Source organism: Tachypleus tridentatus, chromosome 12 (assembly GCF_004210375.1).
Source record: "Tachypleus tridentatus isolate NWPU-2018 chromosome 12, ASM421037v1, whole genome shotgun sequence".
Taxonomy (NCBI): domain Eukaryota; kingdom Metazoa; phylum Arthropoda; class Merostomata; order Xiphosura; family Limulidae; genus Tachypleus; species Tachypleus tridentatus.
In genome coordinates this window covers 104,895,996-104,920,585 of record NC_134836.1, presented here as the reverse complement: position 1 = coordinate 104,920,585, position 24,590 = coordinate 104,895,996, and the positions used below count along the sequence as shown (strand labels likewise).

The window sequence follows — 24,590 nt, the reverse complement described above, 5'->3', positions numbered from 1 at the left end:
TTGCAATACATTAGGAAAATAAATGTTTCTTGTGGAACAGGATTGTGTTGAAAATTATTCTATTTTTGTTAGGTTATTTTTTACCAATCATGTTAAGTTTTGTTTCAACAACTAGGCTGTGTTTACATTAGGTCTTATTGACCTAACTATTGCAGTACTTTGTTGTTATTAATATAGGTAGAAATGATTGACAACCCTGCTTTTCACTATTTGTATTCTTACTGAGAATTAAGATCACACAGATGTTTGTTCTTTAACTCTTCTGAAGTGTCTGGTCTTGCTAAACTTGACTTCAATTACATTTTGAAAGTTTTCATTTCCCCAGTCAAACTTGACACTTTAGTCAAATTCCCACCTTACACCTTTCCTTTGAATTAGGGATCTCTTGTTGTTGTTGTTTTTGCACATTTTTCTAAATTATTTGTACACCAAATTTCTTGTGGGTGCAGGTTATGGTGGTTATAGTGATACTAATAACATATATTTTTTTACCAAAAACATTTAAACAGAAATGTTCTTATTATTGCAATTAATTGCATGATGCTATTGTCCCCCATGTATTTTACATGGAAAATGGGTGTTTTCCCTTAGTATTTTGTTGAAATTCTTCAGAGTGAGTATTGTTACAGACAATCTGATGCAACAGTTTAAAAGTGCAAAAGAAATAGCTGATAAACAACATATAACACTGATATATCTTGGATAACCAGTAGGGCAGAGTAGTTAGGCTCATTAATAACAGGACATTTTGGGACCTTGGGCTTTGAAATGTATTTCTTCAACAGGTGAGTCACAAATAAACAGACAAAACACAATTTCAAACAAACACCAAATATTTAACAACAGTTTTAAAAATAGTGAACAATCACCACAATACAGTGTACTATTACACAAGTAATAATAGGGTAAGTGATTAATGTGTATCTTACACAAAAAGTGTAAGACTAGCAAATTATAAAATGAAAGATTTAATAAGAAATAAGAAATTAGTGCTCTTTAAATTGAATTAGAATAAAACGGAAAAACAACCTTTGTTGGCAAATGATTATAACAATGGTTAAGTCAGTGTTTGTTAACAACACTTCACATGCAATGTGAAGAAAACTCTTAAAACTAGCATTCTTATTGTAAATGTTAAAAATGAAAGCTTATCAGCACTTCAACACAAACAAATAAATGTGAATGACAGTTAAGGTTAAAACCCCATTCATGGAAGGTGAATAGTTTATACTGCAGAGAAGTTAATGACTCAAAAAATGTTAAAAATGTGTACAAATTACTACAAATTTCACATGAAAATCTCTAGAAAATCAAAGCTTTCATTTTCATACATCACCTTAAATATACTGATAAACCCTCAGATTTTTAGCATATGAAAAAATGTGATTAGTCCATGATAGTTTAGCTACCCAGTAGGGGCGCATATCAAGAACAAGTACATTAGTCCATGATAGTTTAGCTACCCAGTAGGGGCACATACCAAGAACAAGTACATTAGTCCATGATAGTTTAGCTACCCAGTAGGGGCGCATACCAAGAACAAGTACATTTGAAACTATTATCTTGTTTACTGTAAAGAATGACTAAGCTTGCATATTGATAGCTTTGTTATTCCTGTAAGAGAATCAGAAAAGTGAACTTTGACATTTATGTAAAACCCTGCTTGCCACTTAGAGGAAATTGAAATTAGTACTCAATTGAGTGACTCACTGCATCCAGGAAGGAAACTGTGAAAAACAAGATGAATTTGAAAATTCTACTTTTTAACAAAAGTGTTGGAAAATGTATTATACAGCCCCGTACAACAATCACAGGAGGATTGCACTCACAGCCCCGTACAACAATCATAGGAGGATTGCACTCACAGCCCCGTACAACAATCACAGGAGGATTGCACCCATTACTCTTCTTTATTTGACCGTAATACTATCTAGATTTGGGTGGTTAGACCTGACAGTAACCCTAAAGAGTGAGCCTTTTATTCATTATTAAAACTCAACAGCAAGACTAGGTTTTTGTATGTTGACAACTAAAAATCTACCTGAAATATTAGCCTTGCATAGTCTTAATAAAATAATTGAAATCATAATAAATGTCTAAAGGTATGTTAGAGAATTGTAAAAACAGAGAAAAATAACACAACTCCATGCTAGTTGTTTTCTAAACAAAAATGTTTAGAAGAGAGTAATTTTTTGAGATTTGCAAATGTAGTGTAAATCACTTTCACATATCAGCCCCTAAATATAGTCTCCTATCATGTTTTCATTATGTGTTCCCAGGTCACAAAAGCAAAGCTTGAAGAGAAGAATAGGTCTTTTCCATTTACTTTAAGCATAAGCAATTGGGAAATAACACTTCCTGTCCAGGAACAAGAAAAAGTAAAAAATTTGTTACATAGTGTAATTCATGCATATGCACATAATAATAAATGAAACAATGGCTTTTATAGAGATCTTTGGTTTGCCATACCACGTGTAGATGCTAGAACTTTGTAAACCTAACTCGTGTTTAGTTTCTATACTTGTAAATAGTAGTAGTACTGACAGTTATTATTATACTATAAAGGTTTTCGTATTTATTTCACCATTATTTTTAAATATGCTGACTTATTATAGAATATATAAATTTCTACCTAGTGGAAAAAAAGTGGGATATGTGATAAAGTGAGATAAAGCATAGTAAATGTTTTTTATTACCGAGGAGCAATAATATATTAACAACCATGATGTTTGTGAAGGAAACCTTTGTATGTTGACAAAATTTCTAAGAACATTGTTCATGCGTGTTTAGTATTTCTTCAGCTCTAGGATTTTCATACATTATGATTTGACATCAGAAATTATAATTATTGTCTCTGGTAATCAATCTTTTCAAGTAAAAAAATAATAAATTAGTGTAAAAAATATTATGCAGAGAAACATCTGATATCAAGACTTTTACTTTACATCTTGAAGATGTATATTTATTTATTTATTTGAAGAAATTTAGATAAGTAAATTATTTGGTAACAAACACTTCAGTGCATTACGAATGAATCTCTGTCTGCAGTTACTATAAATAAATTCAAATAAACGAGTCTTTTAACTAGTCTCTTGCTCAATCTAAACATTTTTAATTTCATTTGAATTTTTCTTTAAAAGTTAAAATATGTGATATTTTATGTTTTTGGTTAAATATACAATATATATAAAAATGTTTAACTTTAGTTGTCTCCGCTTTGGTTTTTAATATTTTGTACATACTATAGTTTTTTTGTTTTTAATCCTTATTTAAATTAATGTTTTCATTTTCTCACATAAAATGTGATTTATTTCTGCTTTCAATATTAAATTTTTTTTAAATTTCTGCTCTTAAATGGAATATCATTTTATGTTACTTTATTTCACATTTGATTTTGTCAAAGATTTATTGTTGTTACTTTTTTATTCTTATACTTTCATCCTTTGTTTGAGTGATGAAAAGTTTTCATATTATTGTTGGTTTTGTATTGATCATATTTCATAGATTTTGTATCTTAAAATTGAAAGTAATGAGTCAGTATTAATATGTTGAGGTACTGACGTCCATGAAGTTGTTTTCTGTTTTACCCCAACCTCTGTATATGAAATAATGCCAAAGAACAATTCTTGCAATGTGAAAAGGTTATGAAATTGACAATGAGTGAGATATATATTCTTCTGTATAATGTGATATTCAGAAGTAGGAAAACAAAAATTAAACTTTCATGATAATGTTAGTTATTTATAGAATGGCTTTAAGAAGTATCCAAAACAAAATACATACTGCAATAAAAGATACACAAAAACAAGTAAAGTGTTACTAGTTGAGCAGAACTTTAGTCTCTACTTTGGTTGGCATTGTTATCTGTAGAACTGAATGGAGCAGTCCAAATTTGCCAACCAAAATAGGGTTTGGAAATTGTTTTGAAATCTATCCAACTAGTATCACTTTTCTTATTTGTGTGTGCTCTTATTGCAGCATTTATTGTGTTTTGGATACTTCTTAAAGTAATCTACAAATAACCAACAATCCTTACTTTCTTTTAAAAGTTTAATTTTTTTCCATACTTGTTTGTTCAGTTTTTATGTCTGTAGAATGGACACAACATTAGTAAACTTTCAGTATAGCCTGATAGCTATAGCTTTTGCAAGAATTAAAGCCACAATTACAAATTTATAAAATGTAATTACACTATGGCCTACAGATGTATGTAAACCTGTCAAGTACGGATTCAGTTTTATAAGTTTGAAATTATGGTTTTAACTCTTGTTTCATTATATGTTGCAGGATCCCTACTTTAATTTAAAATTCATAATATTTTAATACTTTTGTTTATTTCCTTTTTTGTGTTATACCTGTAAGAAATATGTAACTTACCTTTAGAAACAGTAGTATGTCTATCCATTAATATATAGCACCATCTGTTGAGTTTAGTTGGGTTTATAAGATATTTAAGCATATGCATGATATGTTCACCATTTATAAAAAAAAAATTATGGTTATTGGAATATTAAAAGCAAGTAGCTACAAACCAGCCAAGTGAGCTGAAGAAATGTTGTAATGATAGTCTGGGCCATTTAGGGGCTAGCCCTGCCAATGTGATCGGGTAGGTAGTAGGTGAAAAAGTTGCTGTTTTAGATGTTTTTATACCAGAAATGTTAGTGACCATTTTAGTGTATTATTAGTATATATGTGCATTGTATATCATAACTAATACTTTGAATGGTTGGTTTGTTTGCTTTGTAACTCAGTAAGGTGTTGTTGTTTTTCTTTTTTGGAACATGAACTATTTGGAAACCTTGTTGATCTCCTATTATTAAGTACTACCATACTTAGTAATAAATAAATAGCAAATATTACTAGGAAGTTTAACAATAGTTTTCCATCCCACCCTTTGTGGTGAGTTGTATTTTCAATTGTTTGTTTACTAAGCAATGGCTAAAAAATAACTCATCTTCCATAAACATCTTTGAGAATTTGCTTTTATTGTAGAAAAATATTTATCAACATATTGATGATATAGGAGTTCTCATTTTGCAGGTTTCATTTTTTTTACACATTTTAAAATGTGGTGAGAGAGGTAGTTTATCATAATGCTTACTTATAAACATACTTTAAATTATAAGTTTTAACTGTCTTTAGTTACTCAAATAGTTTTAACCAAAATGTTGTGCTGCAGTTAACAGTAGGTGTTGATAGATAGACAACATATTCATATTTTTTTTTGGTACTAATGTCTGCCTGCCAAACACAATATGTATAACAGTATGCAATGCAAATATGAAAGCATGCAGTAGATGTTTGTGTTGTGAAGGTGTACGTTTCTCTAGATTTTCAGGCAATTTCTGCTGTGGATTTCACTTGAGCGTGATTAAAAGTTGTAATTTGTCTTTAGTAAAAATGTATTATGGGAGCAGGCTTGAAAACTGACAAATGTTATTTGCTTTCACAATTATTAATTTGTGGGTCTGATCTCTTTCAGATCATTTTATTTTACACATAAAAATCTGTATAATTATCATTTTGTAATAGATAAGGTAGTGGTAGATGTAATCTACTTTTGGTCAGTATTCTTGTGAGTGGATTTAAGTAAAATAAGTTTAAAAGAAAAATTTCTATGTAACTTGGATAAGTAGTCTTTGATTAAGGTTAGTTATGATATGAAACATTTTACACTCCTACTACAAATTATTTGAGGAGCTTAATTTAGTATATTTCATAATTTGCTTTAGAAGGAAATGGGCAGACTAAACCTGCTGCTATTAGTAATAAAGGTTTATTTGGCAAAATCTATTTGTTTTAATATTATTTTTGTTCATTTTGTTTCATTTTTTGTAAAAGTTAATATTAGTTTAATGTTGTATGCATACATTTAGATTTTTTTTTTTTAATTATCATCTAGCAACGAGCATGAATTAGGTTTTCTATTTCAGCATGTTTTTATTAACATTATAGGTGACCATATTCTAAGTAGTTTTCAATAAATGATATGAAATGTACTTTGCATAAATGAGAATTTAAATTCTGTCTAATAACAAAACTAGAAGTAAAAGTGCAGGTTCAGTTTGACATAATCCGTTATTGATTTGGAAGTAAAGGTGGGAAAAAGCAACTAGTCTGAACAAGGTTTATCCAGTCATCTTTCAGTATTTGTTTGATGACCCATCATCAAAATAAATTATCCAGAAAAAAAATGATGGCTGAAATTGTTTTGCCCTGAGGTGTAAAAATAACAGACTGTAATGATTATGTATAAATTAATGTTTATTTCCAGATTTTCATAGTGAAACATATTGTTTATTTTGTAAGAATGTGTGTATCTTTTATAACCTTTATTAAAATGCATTTTGGATCATTTTTATAAGCATGATAAACTCTACCTTTTCTTAATGAAACTCCTGTTATTGTGTATATTACCTTTAATCCTAAAACAGTGTAATTTAGTTCATTGAATTTTATTTCTTTGATTTTTTTTGTTTATTCATATTAGAATAATCCATACACAAAAGTTATTTTCTAAGTTACTGCAAGTTAATGGATTAGATTTCTTATTTTTCAAACATGTCTGGATTGAATGAAAAAACAAGCAAACTAGTTTAAAACTATATTTTTGTCTGCTAAACATTTTGGGTGCTTGTTCATTTCACAAATATATGATGTAGAACTAACTTGAACCATAAGTAGTATAATTTAAGTTTCTAATATTGAATACTATGAAAATTGTTGATATTAATAGTTGTATCAAATCATCTAAAACATTGTTTAGGGTAAAAAAAGCAGCTTTGGAGTTTTTACAAAATAGATAATATTATACTTTCTGTATGCTATGTAAAAAAACAACACACACACCAAGAAATAGAGGTAAGAAAGTTTAGGACTGCATTTCAAAACAATCACAATATTAAACAAGTAGTTTTTTTTTGCAGATAATATTTCACCATAGCACCTTATTTGTAGATGTGTATAGGTCATAAAAATATTTCTACCTTGAAAGGTACACAAGAGCTGCTATGGTAAAATTACAAAATTTGAATGTAAATGCTATATACCACAAATAAATGGCATATGATAAAAAGGTGTTTTTAATGTTCACAATGTTTCAATGTGGGATGCCATTTGTCTGGTTGTTTTAAAGGAACAAAGGGCTTGATACTACAGAAGGAGATATCAAATGTAAAATGCCTGATCATAAAGCAATCCAGAGACACATACATTGTACACACAAGTCAGTTATAAATCTATATTACATAAAATTCAGCATAATATTAAAATGAATATAAGCAGTTATGACATTGGTGATTAGCCATGATACTGCACTATAATGTAAGGCAAAAAATAATAAATATAGAAATCAAAGTTCCTTTGCTTTTGGTTCATTGTCTGTAAAACATCCAAGTTTACAACATAATAAAAATGTTGAGATACCTTAAAAAGACAAGACTTTGTAGTGGCATTTAGAAGTAAATCATTCATTTTGTATTGGTTCATTTGATAAATCACTAAAGGATGTACTCTATTGTAGAAGATGCAGGATTGAAGATACCATGAGTTACCATTACTGCAATATATGTTGCTGTGAACATTCATTATGCAAAACATGTCATTTCATCAGTACCAACATTATGTTAATGAACAATTATTCATCTGGTTGTCCTAATGTTTATTCTGTTGCATTACCTGTTTATATTGTAGACAAGTATACATTTGAAAAACAGATTGAATGTTGTGGTAACAAACATGTGAATGTATTCATAATGTCCAAAATAGAGAAACTTGTGCAAAACATTTTAACCATCACGACCGTAACATAAATCATTTAAAAATGATATTTCTCTGTAACTCACCAACAGTTAATAGACTACATACACACTAAGAATGAACTCATCTATTGGCTTGGCACAATTCACCCTAAAGCAAAGCAACTTTTTTAGTTTAAATGTGGACATGCATGTGTGCATAAAATACATATGTGCACACCATTGTTTATGTTATATTTTTGCCACTGTATTTTTTGTTACTTTTTATGTAATGCCTGATAATTTTTAAACTTTATTATTAGGGACCAGCTTATTAGTTATTTTTGAAACTTTAAAATTGTGGCATTGTTGCATCACAACTTTAGTTATTAATGACACTTTTTCCAAAAATGTTTAAGTATTGTTAATTTGCTGCTAATCCACATCTACAGTGTATACTTCTCTGGATCTGTTGCATGGAGCTCGTTTTAAATTTTGTTTAATAACCATTTGTGAAGTTAAAGTCTAAAATCACCAAGTAAAGAGTTCACTGGCTTGAAATGTTGGGAACATTAAAAACTTCTGTTTGTGATTTACCATTTGTTTCTGGTACATGATTTTTTTTTTCCTGTTTTGAATCTACCTTACAAAATTGTGCTCTGTAATGTTAGTTAGATGTTGCATTTTATGGCTGAATTCAACACTTATTGTGCCCAGAATTTGATGCGGAGTATACAACCCGTTTGGAGTTTTTTTGGACAAATACTAACTGTAGGTACTTGTGTTCTCAGCAGTGGCTTCACAGTTACTTGTGTTATTGTACAAAATTTCATTCTTCAAACTTTAACACATTGAAGAGGTCACAAAACATTTTGGAAAGTACTTAGGTCATTAACTGATTATACTTTTTGAAACATGAATACAAACTTTATTTTATTAAAACAAATTTGGAAGTTGAAATATAGGTAAGAGGTTTCTGAAAACTGTTGTAGTAAGGACTATTAAAAACAAAAACTGGTTAAATTCTATTTTAATGATGGACATTATAAAGTTTAATGGAAGGATGTTGAAATACCATCTTTACTCAAATTAGTCAGTCTATTTCCATTCATGATTACTGCTTCTAAAGCATTTTATCTCAAGCCTCTTAATCTTGACAGTAAAAACTAATTAAAGAAGTTTTTTCACCATAAGAAATAATCACTTTGTATAACATTACATTCTAATAAAATTAATTAATACCCCTACTCCCCAGAAAATTATAAACTTTATGAATTAAAAGCAGTATATTCTGGATTTTTTTATTTGTCAGCACAAGGTTGTTTTTCACACTATAACACTTACTGAGTTTTTAACAACCTCATTTAGCATAAAAGTGTTAGTTATGATATTCCCACAATAGTCTATTATGTTTTGAAAAATATGGAAAAAAATTATTTTGTATAGCAAAGGATAACTTGCAAATATACATACTATTATATTAAAAGGATATCTTTGATTAGCATGTGCATTTTTTAGAGAGATATAATTGTTCTTTATTTTTGTGATTTTTTAAGAAATGTTTAATTTTAAATACAGTTTAATTTTTATATCTCTTAAAATAAATATTTTTACATTTATAGAATTTTATATTAGTTTGGTTTGAACAAAAAACTCATCCTGGCATAGTCAAGCAGTTAAGGAGCTCGGCTCAAAATCTGAGGGTCGTGGGTTCAAATTCCCATCACATCAAACATTCTTGCTCTTTCAGCCATGTGATGGTCAATTCTACTATTTGTTGGTAAAAAAGCAGTCCAAGAACTGGTGGTGGGTGGTGATGACTGGCTGCCTTCTTTCTAGTCTTACACTCCTAAATTAGGGACAGATAGCCCATGTGTAGCTTTGTACTAAATTAAAAAAAACAAACAAATAACAAATTTCTGATTCAGCTAAACCATATACAGTATTCCACCTCTGAGAGGTACATATCCAGTAGTTTCTCAGCTCTTGCACATTTAATGAACATGCACTGTTGTACGAGGAACCAAACCATGTTGATTGCCTCCAAAACTGAAAAGAACTGGAATGGTTACAGTGTTTTGTATTTTGGTTTTTGGTACATGGAAAAATTGTGTAATAAATATTACCTAAGTTCATTACTATCATACAGTATCTACAGAGATTTTCACAAAGCCAACAATTATTAGGAACTTTAAAGATAACTAACAGTTTTGGTCAAAATTGTATACATCTCAGAAGACATGTCAGAAGCATCAGTTTCAAAGCTTACATGCAAGTATAAGATAGCAAATTATTTGATGTGCTGCCAGTACACTAGAAGTGGATGCAGCCATGATAACAAGTCAAAAAAATAGACCAAAGAAAAGAAAATTCCATTGGTGCTAATAAAAGTTCCAAATAACCAAAGAGTAGTATATTGAACTACAGACCAGGTACATTCACAGAATCACCAGAAGACATGGGCAGCCATGGACAGAATGGTGAGAATGATGAACTTTTAAGATACAGAAAACTACTATGTCCTTAAACAGAACTACAATGGAGGACTCCTTAGATTAACCCACACACACCAGTATATTTTATTCCATAGTTTCCACCCTGTTTTGTTACCAAAATTACACAATTGGTCCTAATGAGTCAGAGATTTATTGTTAAATTATTTAATCTATTTTTTATTCTAATTCTTAAATCAAAATGCCTTCCTCAAGCTTTTATAGCTAAACACTTAGTTTATATCAAAAAATCCTTTTATGTCTTTCATTAAGTGTTTTCTTATAGTTTTTATGACTAAATAATGCCTACTTTTATTTATAAGAAAATCTGTGCTTAAAAAACTAGAAAACTTAATATTAGATGTGTATAAAGATTCTATTACATGATTGTGTGACCACAAATTAAATATACCAAAACAGTCAGTTTGATTACCCACAGTCTTGTAAGGAAGATCTTTGGTGCAATAAGGCTATATGTATCTGTGTTTTTGAGGTAGTCATGGAATTTTTGTGTTTTTGAGTGCTTGATAAAATGCTGTCAATGTTTCTAATATAATTTTTAACATCTGATAACTTTTTATCCAGCTGCTGTCTGTAATTTATGTTAATCTGTTATGCAGAAGCTGTAGAGAAATTTAATTATATGAGCAATAATTAAGATACAGATAGAAAGATAATAATGAAGGAATTAAAAATCAACACCAGGTTCAATTTAAAATGAATTTTGTGAATTTTCAGACATCTTGATCAGTTACATTTATTTACAATCTTTTGCTAAAATCATTACCAAATAATCAAATCAACTGATTATACTATATTAATCCCAGCTGATTCGTTTTAAGTACAGTATGTCAAATCCTAAAATAACCTATATTGCATTATTTAGTTTAGTATACATGCAAGATTATTTTTAAAAACTAGCTAAATGTGTGTCGTGTTTTTTGGTACAGCCTCAAATATCCCTAACTGCAAGAAAACACAATTCAAAAGAGTAAACGATATGTTAAATTAATTGTTTTCAGTATTGAGTTAATTTTCGCTCATTGTTGGTAGCATGTTTTAGTTAGAAGTTAATAATAATTGGAGGCTCGGGTTTTATCAGTGCCAGACTTCTGAACCTTCTAAGTTTGAATTTATTAGAATATTAATGTAAAGGTTTTGGTAACATGTGTTTAACATTTTCAAAGAGTTTGAAGACATTCATGATCAAAGTAACTATATTTTAAATTATGTATTATATCAAAATTTAATAAGTTAATTCTTCCACTGAGTTTCGATAAATTCGTCGTATTAGTATTTACAGCAAGCTAATATCGGTTAATATTAAACTAATATTACATGTGTGAACGCCACGTGCTTCATGTGATTACACGTGACATTAAAATATTACAAAGTGGCGCGCGTGAAGAAATTTTATTTTTTCGTTTTCTTGATGTGTTGGATTGGTTGAATCCTTGTAGGCTCGGTTTTTTTTCAGAGCCAATTACGTAGAGCGCAGTAACAGCGCATGTGAGTTTAGTACATGGCTACGTGATTGGCTAATGCATGAGGAGAGGGAGTGTCGCTTGGCGTATAAACCACCAGGAGCGATTAGGGGAGCACCCGACGCTTAGGTAATTATATGGACTCTCGGGCAGTAATTTCCAGAGTAGTAAAACGCCTTTCATGACTGTCCGGTACTCTACTTTTCATACTGCGATATCTGTATAGTTGAGTTCGAGAGATTTTTTTTTATGTATTTGTATGAGAAGAACAAATCGCGTTATCTTTTATATAAGCACTGAAATTATAGTAGATACCAAACCAATATAAAACAAAATTTATAATGTGATTGACAACTTAATTAACTGTGTGGCGTCCCTTAGCTATAAACGCGTAAAATTTAAGTAAGTAGTAAGAACATTAGATAACATTTTGGATTACGACCCGTAAACCGTAACCCTCTTGATTATCTTACTTTCAACAGGGAAACTGTTGGAAGACCTTGAGTGAAAGTCCTTAACAGATAGTGTGTTAATAGAACATTACGAGAGGAAAATGACTAGATGTGCAGGTGAGCTACATTCTTTGTTGCTATAGCAACATATGACCTTTCATGATATAAAGATGATGAGCTCCCTGGTCCAACTGCCTCGACCTGTGTATGTAAAGGTTCGTTCTTTTGTCACGTGAACAGGGCGTCTGTGGGCATTTTTCTCCTGGCGCGGCGTTTGCGTGGCACATGAAGTTTCGGAATCAGCGTCTTGAAGTGACTAGAGTGCATGTATACGGCACAATTTTGTTTGTCATATTGGTGGCTAGCAGAGCCGCATTGCTAACCTTACCTCCGTGAACAGACAAAGCGGGAAGTCGAAACAGGTTGGTGATTTTTACCATTTTGTCTCTCTTTCTGTGTTTTTCTTTTTCCTCAAAAGTTTCGTATTTGTAATTGTTGCTTGTCAGGTTTCAATTCCATAACCAGACGAGTGGAGTTTTAGATTTGGGTTGACATAATTTTTGTTGTGACACTTTTAAGAATTATATGGCGGGCGGGGAACATTTTGTAGATAGGCTGAAGAGAAGTACTTCCGGTACGTTCGTGACACCTTTCCGTGTTAATTTTTCTTATCAGTAACTACTTTATAAAATTTAAATAAGTGTCAGGACTAGTTGGATTGGCGTGTAACGATTTATGCGACACTGAAAAGCTGTTTTTGTGAAACGAAGTCTATTATGGAGTCATCTTTGCGAACTGCAGGAAATACGCGCTGTGACGTATTTACATCCCTTTATCGAGACATGCGCGTAGATTATTTTTATAGTTCAACACTGTACGACCTCGCATCAAGGATGCTCGTTGGTTGTATGGAACTGTATGTGAGAGATGAGGTGTGTATGTGTGTGCTTATGTTCTGACTGGCCGCACACGTTTTAGCCACATACACCCTGTTGGGTTTCATTTTTCTTTCTGAATACTTTCCAGCATTTCCGATACTTGCAATAAAACACGCTAGAGAGATGGAAACTAAAAGTTGAACCCATCTGTCTAGGTTTGGAATCGTGATGTCAGACATCACGAATCTCTGCCACAAGAAACTAGGACGAGAATGGAGGCAGGAAGGATATCACGGTCGGTACTATAGTAGTAGGTGTGTAACGTTGGCTATTCTGTTTTGACAAACTGTGCCTGATGCGAAGTTTTTTCTTACAAATATATTTTTAGCAACAAGACGTAGTGGCGTTATCACTTTTGGTAAACGGGTTAACAAGTGTTGTAGATTGGTGGTTAAAACGTGTATTACATCGTAACTTTCACAAACGTGGTCATTGTTGTTTAAAGTTTTAATATAAGCACTTTCGAAATAAGTCTGTTATAAGTATACCTGCACTGAGGTGTGAACATGTTCACAGAACTGTATGTTTAAAACAGAAGAGTGTGTATTTGTCAATTCATTTTTTACACAAATATAGCAACTGTTTTGTATCGCGACGATGATTTAAACAACTATATCGTGGGTTATTTAAACTGTTCGACGAATTTCTTTCTGGTATTACATGTAGTTACTGGATAATCATAAATAATTAACACGGCTTTTAATTATCATTAACTTCTGATTAAAAGTGAGCTAACTTTACAGATCAGAATTAAATAGGAAGTAATAAATCTGATTCTGAACAATAAACTGACGACAGGTACTTAATAACCATATATAAGCATTATAACACACTGATTCTTCAGTCAGATGTCCTGAGTATTAACAATATTTTAAGTCATAAATCCAGTAATATTTCTCAAGATTCGGCGAGCTTGGGGAGTTTAGGTTAATCGTAAATCAGTGCACTTAGTTAGTAATTCAGAATAATTATCATAAATATATATATATAAATGAAGAAAGCCAATGTAATAAGAGTTCATACAAAATACACAAGAACTAGTTGTTTTGGCTCTAAACGTTGCTTCATTTGTCTCCTTGGAGAGATGGGGGGAGTTAACTATCAAGCTTCAACTTTAAAGCCAGATTTATTAACGGGCGTATTCTTATTGGACAATGCTATGAATTCACATGCACGTTTATTGTAATTAGTACGCGTATTACTATCAGACATGTTTATTAATTTCCAACGGGTAAATGCTTGAGAAGAAATGTCAGTAAGGATCACAAAAAGTAAACATCCCAACCTAACTATCATTACAATTCTTAATAGCAATGCTTTGCTCAGTCGGATGTCAAATAGAATCCCTGGACAAATATTAAGAAAAACTTTTCTCGAGATTTTGAGTTCAGTCTCGTAGGATTTCATGTAAATCTGGAGGACTGGACAGATTATAAGAAACATTGAATAACATATAGGATTGCAAGTAAAACCCAAAAAGCAGCGCCTCTATCAATTCGGACACCAAGTAAAAATCCGCGAGTAATTATAATTTTATTTGGTTTTTGTCATTATTAGCAGTAAAGTCCTAGCAGCGTTACATTTAATCTTCTAATAAGACCTGTTGTAAATACATTGAAAGAATAAATGTCAGACAACTGACAAACTTGGAAGTAAAATATTCTAAAAATAAGGCGAAATTAGAAATAAATATCCCCCCAAAAAAAAAAATTATACTATGTATATGTGTTTAAAGCCCTGATTGGGTGAATTTTGAGTTTTACAAAATGCATAAATTATTAATAAAAATATTAACAACATGAGTAAGAACTAAAATTTGGCACGCTTACTGGAAAGCCCAACTGGTTATGTTACTAATAAATCTTATGAAAGAGTAAATTACAGACAAAACCCTGACTATGAACTAAGGATTTGATCAAGTGAGAGGGAGTATTAGTAGAAGAAATATCTAACAGTAGGTATTTCAGGTGAAAACCTTATGTTAGGATTTCCTTTATGAATTAAAAATTTTAACGCCTACTATTTCTATGGACTAAAATACCCTTGATTGGTTATTGATATCGTATTAGTCGAAGTATTCTCAACATCTGTGTTCGCGTTTTATACTGGACCATGGCAGCCATGTTGGGTGGAACCACTATTGAAATGGAATAAAAGTTTGTTTTGCTGTTACCGCGTAACTTGTTGCCGCATGTTAAACTTTGAACATGCGCATGCCAGTCCTAAGAAAATGAATATGTGTTGTTTTTTTTAAGTCCACATTTAACATTCATTGCATTTATCTCGACAATTGCACACACGCTGTTTAAGTTTTTAAAAATTGTCAGTGGTCTGTTAGCGGATTCATGTTTTGATTATAAGAAAGAGAAAGTTTTTCAGAATTCAAATAATATATACCAACAATACCATTAAATTTATATACAACATGCACTGTTACATACAATACCATTAAATTTATATACAGCATGCACTGTTACATACAATACCATTAAATTTATATACAGCATGCACTGTTACATACAATACCATTAAATTTATATACAGCATGCACTGTTACATACAATACCATTAAATTTATATACAGCATGCACTGTTACATACAATACCATTAAATTTATATACAACATGCACTGTTACATACAATACCATTAAATTTATATACAGCATGCATTGTTACATACAATACCATTAAATTTATATATAGCATGAATTGTTACATACAGTACCATTAAATTTATATATAGCATGCTTGTTACATTGTCTGAATTGTTTTTGTTGATATAATATATTAGCAATAAATATTTCTACAAGGAGACGTACATCTAGGTTGTTTTTAATTTAAGAACTGGACATAATTTAGTGTTTACCATAATGCACTGAGAATCCGGGAGCTCATGTTTATGTCCCATCGCAAAAAAGGGAATTTTTACTGTGGACCGTGGTTGTGTTATAATGGTTGATGGTTGAATCCCGCCATTTTATTGTAGAAACCCAAAAGTTGATGATGGGTGCTGTTGACTAGCCGTCTTGCATCTAGTTTATTATTTCACAGTTAAAAACGGTATTTTTTTTTTTACATTTACAGTAATTAGTTGTTTCTTTAGTAATTTTAATAATATGTTCCTTGTTTCTGAAAAGTAAAAACAACCTACTCTCTCAGTCGACGCTAGGTGAGACTAGCTTCGAGAATTTCAGACCCTCAGCGGTAATTACTAGCGTATACACACACACACACACAGTTTTTTTAACAATATTGTGAACAGTGTTTTAGCGAACCCTGAATCCTTGTAATTTAGAAAGATCACGAGAGCATTATTATGTTATGGTCAGTCCCACTATTCGTTAATAAAAGAATAGCCCAAGAGCTGGTGGTGATTTATTAAATACCTTCTTTCTAGTCTTTTACTGCTAAGTTACGGACGGCTAGCACAGACGGCTCATGCGTAGCTTTGTGCGTAATTAAAAACAAACCAAAATATTAAAAAAAAAACGTGTGCCATGGCTTATGAATATTACGTTTGTGATTGAATAAAAACAACTACCTCTGAACTTCCTGGTGGTTGTAAATTATAAAGAAGTGCTATTTTGATGTGACTTCATTGTGAATTATGTATTTGTTGTCAAGCTCAAAGTTGCACAATTAGCTGTCTGTGCTGTGCTCACTGCAGGTATCGAAATACGGTTCATAAGCTGTCAGACGTACAGTTGTGTTATCGGGAACTTTATTGCGAATGAAAAACAGAATGTTTATAACGGGCTTAAAAGGATACTTTTTTTACATGAATCTCTTGCATCAGATATAATCAGTATTTAACTGTTCCCTAAAATTGTTAATCACTTTTGTTTCTTAAAGTAATGTTTGTACGTTCAACATGTATCACTGCTGCCTCATTGAGTGTCAGACTGCAGTTTTACGTAATGTTTAATCATCAGTGAGCGAGCTTTAAGTATAAAAGTATATGACATTAAAATTCTGGGTTCGATACCTGTGGAAAGCACTAAGTGCATAGAACTCGTTGTGCAGTATTGCTGTTTAAAACCAAATAGAAGCTTGTTTTTAGAGTAGGCAGCTGAACAGCTTAAAAAGGTTTCTTTGCGTCATTATTTCTAATAGATAGAAAATACTAGAATATACTCGTTCACTGAAACCCAAGTTGCTTAAGTACAAGTATGCGAAGAGACGCGTTTTGCAAGTTTCTCCCAACATTGGCAGTTGTCGCATTACAACTGACAAAAATATATATTTGAAAACTGCTTGACGCTGTTTGAAATATTATTATACTAATGTTAAAAACAAAATTTTAATTAACTGTTACTTGCGGATGAGTTTTTGGGGACTATTTCTTACTTATCAGTTCGTCAGCTATAATGCAACTTTGAGCGGGAACTGAAAAAAAACCTGTATAATAAAAGCAAATTTTATTATTTTAATAGAGTTAATTGAATTTCAAAAGCTCTAAAATGATGATATACCTTTCTTATTATTTATAGTGAAAAGTATGTAAAGTTATCGAACTGTTTACGTTTTATACTTTGTATTATCGTGTAACTCGTAAGTTGCAGAAGATATTTGACTGAATTCCAAGTTGTTCTTTTTAGATTCCGTAGGCTTGTTAATAACTCGTTTGGATGTCGCTATTTCTGTGATCGTTGATAGGTCACAATCTGAGGGTCGCGGGCTAAAATCTCCGTTACCGAACATCAGTGCCCTTTCAGCCGTATGGGCGTTATAATGTGGTGGTCAATCCTATTAGTTGCCGGTAAAATAGTAGTACAAAAGTTGGAGGTGGGTGGTGTTGATTGACTGTCTTTCTTCTAGTCTGTCACTCCTAAATTGTGGATGGCTAGCACGGATAGCTCTCGTGTAGTTTTAGCGAAATTCAAGGCAAACCAAATCTTTGGATTTTTCGTTTCATGATTATAATTTTGAAAACCACTAATTATCAGGTCTAAAGGAGTGTGGTGTTCAACCAAGTCAAATGTCAAAAATTACGATGCTTTGGAGAATGAATGTGTTTTTTCACTAGTGATTTATTGGCAATGCATTTTTAAAAATATTTTCTTTGAACGACCAAATTTAACTTCCTTATGAGTCATGAGTTTGGCGAAATTAAGGTTAATAACTACAATTCGAACTTGGCTCGGTGGGGATTTTTGGACAGTGCTGGAGGTCCATATAGGGCGCTGTGATGCTGTTAACTTAGCATCTGTTGGAATCCACGAATGTCATCATTTTCTGTTATTCTCAAGGTTAACATGGGCAGTGTAGTGCTTTTGGATTAGTTTCAATGGAGATTCCGAGTTTCGAAGATATTACTTCAGAAGGCTGATATCGAACGATGCAGACTTAGGTTGGATCAGGCAGATGTTCTGCGTTTAGAAATATTATGTTACATCTGTAAGTTAGTATCGAACGATGCAAACTTAGGTTGTATCTGGCAGGTGTTCTGCGTTTAGAAATATTATGTTACATCTGTATGTTAGTATCGAACGATGCAAACTTAGGTTGTATCTGGCAGGTGTTCTGCCTTTAGAAATATTATGTTACATCTGTATGTTAGTATCGAACGATGCAAACTTAGGTTGTATCTGGCAGGTGTTCTGCGTTTAGAAATATTATGTTACATCTGTATGTTAGTATCGAACGATGCAAACTTAGGTTGTATCTGGCAAGTGTTCTAGGTTTAGAAATATTATGTTACATCTGTAAGTTAGTATCGAACGACACAGACCTAGGTTGTATCTGACAAGTGTTCTGGGTTTAGAAATGTTATTTTACTTCTGTAGGTTAGTATCGAACGATGCAGATCTGGGTTAGATCTGACAGATGTTCTGCGTTGAGAAATAAATTCTGTTACTTCTGTAGGTTAGTACCGACAGGCGTAGAACTAGATCAGCTTTATCGAAATTACTTCATTGTTACATCTTAATTTATTGTTTTAACCATAACAATTGATTTTCACTGTAACCTCAGAACTACAGCTCTTTAATTGTTTTACTCAAGACCGACAGGATTAACCCAAGAATAACTGAAACAAAATAAGACGAAGACCTTTATCGTATGGAGGTCGGATGTACGTAGTAGTTGGCTTGCCGGACGTAAAGCTCACCGTTCATGGTTTGCGCCCCGTTGACGCAAAATAAGAGCACTGTACTTCGGCACTGAGCCTGCATTTTTAGAGTGACGATCCAATGTCACTATATCAATAGAGTAGTCGAAGTGCTGGCGGTGGGTGTTGTTAATTAACTTCATTTTTTCTCTTTAACTCAAAATTAGGGGCAGTTAACAGTCAGTACTTGTGTAACTTTGCGCGAATATCTGGAAAAATATACGTGATTTAAACACATGTGATATGTTTAAAACGCTTATTTTCTGTTGACTCCCTTATCACACTAGTGGTTAGATTTGTGTTAAAACTTTTCGGTATTGTCTCACGAGGAAGACGTAACGTAGAACCACAAAAGATTATTGTATAGTGTCGGCTCAATTGACATTGATACGCGTATTGCTTGCAGTTGTCGGGTTTCATATCCGTGGTAAGCACAGCGCAGAAAGTCCATTGTGTAGCTTTGCACTTAAGAACAAACAAAATAAAAAAAAAAAAAGACAGTCGTTTACGTTTTACATTTCTCCTAATTTTCACCTTTCTGAACTTCTTGAACCTGAGAATTTTCGCATAACAAAGGATTATAGTGATAAAAGTAAATACACACGTATTTTATGTTAAGCAACCATGCTCCCTCCCACTCAGAGTAGCGTTGATAATACAATTGTCTTACCTCGACAAATTAAATACCAGTTACGTATAATGGTTGAATAATGCAGATTCTGGTTGTAAAGAATTTGTTTTTGTTTCAGACATCACTTGAAGATTATTTCTCACCAAGCGTTTCTCTACGTAACTGGCAAACCTGATTTTCAGATAAATATAAAATACAGTATCGAAAACGCGTCTTTTCCTTATTGTCATTCAACATAAAACTTTTAAGAGAAAAGAGTTCTTCGTTTTTTTTCCACGTATGTAATGAATACTATATGTTATGCAGGGACAATAAAATTTCTAGAACATAGTTGTGCATACAAAAAAAAAAATAAATAAATACTGCGTTACTATGGCAACAAACTTTGCATGGAGAGGCCAGCTCAGACTATTTCGATGAACTAGCACATATATATTTTTAGTTTTTCTCATCTCTTTTTATCTTTTATTGATTTCTCGTGAAGTTGCGAAAACTGTATGTGTACATAGCGTAAGCACATTCATAAAATAACTCGTATTTTAAAACGATAGGGGTCATAAGGAGATATTTTGGCTACATATATCTGTCGGTATAAATGTCAGTCCAAATTTTTGTTATTATTATTGTAGGAATTTTTTTTCATTTAGCTTTTTTTTTCTGTTTTGTGATCTTCGTACTGCTTTCATTTGGCTATCTATGTTTTGGTTAATTAGTTACAGATTTAATTAATGTGTACATGGTGTACACGTTAGCAGAGCTCGGCATGACCAGGTGGTTAGAGCGCTAAACATGCTCGCTATATCAGCCGTGGAGGCGTTATAATGTTTCGGTCAATCCCCTTATTTGTTGATAAAAGAGCAGTCCAAGAGTTGGCGGTGGGTGGTGATGACCAGCTGCCTTCCATCTAGTCTTACACTGCTAAGTTAGAGACGGCTAGCGCTGAAAGCCCTCGTGTAACATTGCGCGAAATTCAAAAATAAGTAAAACTGAATAATACATGAATAACTGGGATCTGCTAATATGTTTTTGAATTTTGCGCAATGCTACACGAGAGAGCTATCTGCACTAGCCGTCCCTAATTTAGCAGTGTAAGACTAGATGAAAGGTAGCTGGTCATCACCACTCACCGCCAACTCTTGGTCTACTCTTTTATCAACAGATAAGGGGATTGACATTAGCAGATCCCCGTTATTCCTGTATTATTCAGTTTTACTTAAAATATGTACATATACTGAATATTCGTGTGTTTGCTTCTCATTGACGTGAAGTAAACAACCCTTTCGATTAAGGCATGATTTACAGGAAGTTGTCGTAATTTCTTCAGTCACCCCCCCCCCCATTTCGAAAATTTTGTACACATCCTCACAAAATTTCATAAGAAACCTATGGATCTTGATGTATTTGCTTGGTAGCAGCTAAAACGCATTTTCTTTACTTTAACTTCATTGATGTATGTTGCGCGTGATAAAGAACATTAAGACACTTCTGTCCTTGTTTTGATAGTGTTTATTATATCTCTGTGTTATATGTTTATATATACTAGCAGAGACGCACAAATGTACTGTTGAAGTAGTATCTCTATTGCAACATTTTTTCTTTAAATACTCTTAGAATAATATTAAGTGCGATAAATTAACATTGTAATATACGCATGTTTTTCCTTCAATTTAGTTAGGGTTAAATTTTACCATGATTAATACTATTAATAAGTAAACTTGTAATGTTATTCTAACGTCAGACTTAGTTTTTTTGAAAAACTGATAAATCTTTAATGTGTTGTAAACAATGTATGCTAAAGTATATTTGTATCCGCATTTTGTTTGCATCGTTGAGTGCGTCACGCATGTACATTTAGATGACAAAAGTCCGCGTGCATTTTCAGGGAAACTGAGTATAATAATAATACAAGCTGTACCAAATTTGATGCGTATATCAGAAAGAAGGGTTAATAACATTTTTTAGTATCTGATGTAATGGAATTCAAAACAAGATATGTTCTGAAGGTTCGACAGTTCCATTTCATTAATAAACGTCTTACATATCTTCCATCATCAGCTATTACCAGTCTAATTCTGCTTTTAAATTCTGATGACATATTCATTTTCCAACAAAGCTGTAGAAATGGATAAGACAAAATCGTATCCATGATTCTGATTACATTTATTTTCCAACAAAGCTGTAGAAATGGATAAGACAAAATCGTATCCATGATTCTGATTACATTTATTTTCCAACAAAGCTGTAGAAATGGATAAGACAAAATCGTATCCATGATTCTGATAACACATTCATTTTCCAACAAAGCTGTAGGAATGGATAAGACAAAATCGTGTCCACGATTCTGATGACATATTCATTTTCCAACAAAGCTGTAGGAATGGATAAGACAAAATCGTATCCATGATTCTAATGACACATTCATTTTCTAACAAAGCTGTAGGAATGGATAAGACAATCATGGATACGAAGATTTAGTTCCTCAATACTCATTAGTTTGTTATAGCAGACATTTGCTTAAAAATAACCTAAAGCTAAAGGTCTAAAGGGGTTAAATCAGAGGAACTCCTCAGGAGTTACGTCACTCAAAAAAGGGGTCAATTAAATAATAGAGTTAAATAATGTAAGTAATAAAATTAATAATTAACTTAAATACAGCTGACAAACCTTCAGAATATGTTTTGAAATTTGTTGCAAATTATTCAACTGTCTGTTTGGTGTATTCGTTTCAGGACATTCTTTAGATATAAATGCACTGACTAATTTTTTATGGACCAGGTGTGGCACCGGACTGTGAATTCGAGAATTTGTGGTTTACATATCTTTGTCGCGGAATAGGCGCTTCGCATTTTGAGGACGTAAGCCATGGTCAAATTCAACTATTAGATAGTAGTAGTAGTAGTAGTAGTACAGGAATTGGCGATAGATGCTTTTGACTATTTTTTTTTTCTAGTCTATCAGTTGACAACTTACGTAGTTAACGTAAGTTTGCGAGAATAAATGAAACAAAGAACTAACTTTTTATACAATCTTCACAAAGCGTATTGAAATCACATTTAATTCAAATTAAGTGTAGTCTATGATATATACTATAAATATTTACTATTTAATATTGTCTTTTTTATATCAATTGCTGGAATTCTTTTGCTTGTCATACAGCAAGTTTCATTGTAATAGTGACCGCATGTACTGAACATTTTTGGTATGATGTTTCCTTTCAGCCAGAAAAAACTGTTTGTTTTGAATTTCGCGCAAAGCTACACTTAGCCGTCTTTAACTGTGAAAGACTAAAGGGAAGGCAACTACTCATCACTAGCTGCCGCCAACTCTAGGACTATTCTTGTGCCAGCCAATAGTGGGATTGATTGGGACTTGTAACGCCCCAACGGCTGAATGGGGCTGGTATGTTTGGTGGGACGGAGATTTGAACCCGCGACCTTCAGATTACGAGCCGATCGTCCTATCCACCTGAGCAACATGAAGAATAGACTAAAAGGATAATCTTAAAGAATATATTAATAAATATATTAAACATATTTGAACTTTAGGTTTATTACGAATGAATTAGCTTTATTTTATTACTTTATCACGAATGAATCTGCACTCGAGTGGACAAAGAGGATTAGCTAGACATCTAATTTAATGAAATGTGGAAGACTATCAAAAACATGATAGTATCGAACGATGCAGATCTGGGTTAGATCTGACAGATGTTCTGCGTTGAGAAATAAATTCTGTTACTTCTGTACTGTCATCGCAAAATAAAAATACGTTGATTTTGGTTTTTACTCGAACGTTGTACTGAGCCGTTCATTGATACGTAGTGCATGAGGTATAAGAAATGCTGATATTTTGTTTGACACTGATTTCTACAGACACGTTCCACAGTAAATATCAAGGAAGAATAGAATAATCTCCCATTTGCATTGTAATATTAACGTTTTGATCAGTATATAATGTGAGAAGTTTTTTTTTTAGGCTTAAGAATTAGGTAAGATACAGTATTAAGCATGAAGACAGAGCAAACTTCCATTTGTATTGTAATATTAAAGTTTTTATCGTTACGTAATGTGAGATAAAGTTCAGGCCAAGAGACAGGCAAGAGATTGATTTAACTCTTTCTTTCTTGTCAGCGTCAGTTATCTATTCATGAATGTGCCTGTTTACTCATCTTAAACAGTGATGGAAACGCAAACAAGTCATTACGTCATATAGCAAGTTACGCTGTGCGTTTAATGAATTGTTTGTCCTTTTCCACGAACTCGTTTCACAGTTTTGAAGCTAGCAGGATCAAAGTTTGCACGTGGACATGGGGTGTCTTAAGGGTATCCTTATTTATACGTCGTAGTCCCTTTACAAAGGTATGCCAAGAGTTGGGGGTTAAATTGCACTCATAACGTAACCCAGTCGTGGTGGGGGAAGTGGGTTCTGGAGTGGTTTTTCAGAGTCGCTACTGTGAAACCATATTTCTGCCCCTTCCGGGAAGTTAGCGGGACCAAACAAGACGCACATGCTCAAATATTCCAAAAGGGTGTCCTGAAAGGTTTATTTTTGAACTTGGTCTTCCTTTGGAATGGCTGTAGGAGTGATTGGAGATAATGGAGAAGGTTAATCTGTACCTTGGGGACCTTTGAACCTCAAGCAGAGTGAAGGTACTTTATGTTAGTTCATTGAAGTTGTTGTAAAACCGAAGTACTGATGTTTATGTTCACCAAATTTGTGTTTGTTAATTAGGATCGATTGAGTTTGT

The 24,590-nt window shown here is 32.4% G+C and overlaps 1 protein-coding gene across 8 annotated transcripts in view; it reads left to right on the top strand.

The window, feature by feature from the left end:
- The window catches only part of LOC143234221 (serine/threonine-protein kinase tousled-like 2), a 110,950-nt gene that overhangs the window by 9,721 nt on the left and 76,639 nt on the right, over positions 1 to 24,590 (top strand). The window contains exon 3 of one of the 8 annotated variants that reach the window (XM_076471414.1): positions 2,280 to 2,378. The exons of 3 other annotated variants lie outside the window; for them this stretch is intronic. Coding sequence is in view for 1 of the 5 variants with exons in the window: in XM_076471405.1 (XP_076327520.1) it covers positions 13,271 to 13,356 (86 nt within the window). In the remaining 4 variants the exon portion in view is untranslated. Of the gene's footprint in view, positions 1 to 2,279; positions 2,379 to 11,876; positions 12,587 to 13,025; positions 13,357 to 24,590 lie in introns of those variants that run through there. 4 more of the 8 variants (XM_076471409.1, XM_076471415.1, XM_076471407.1 and 1 more) reach the window with 4 other exon arrangements.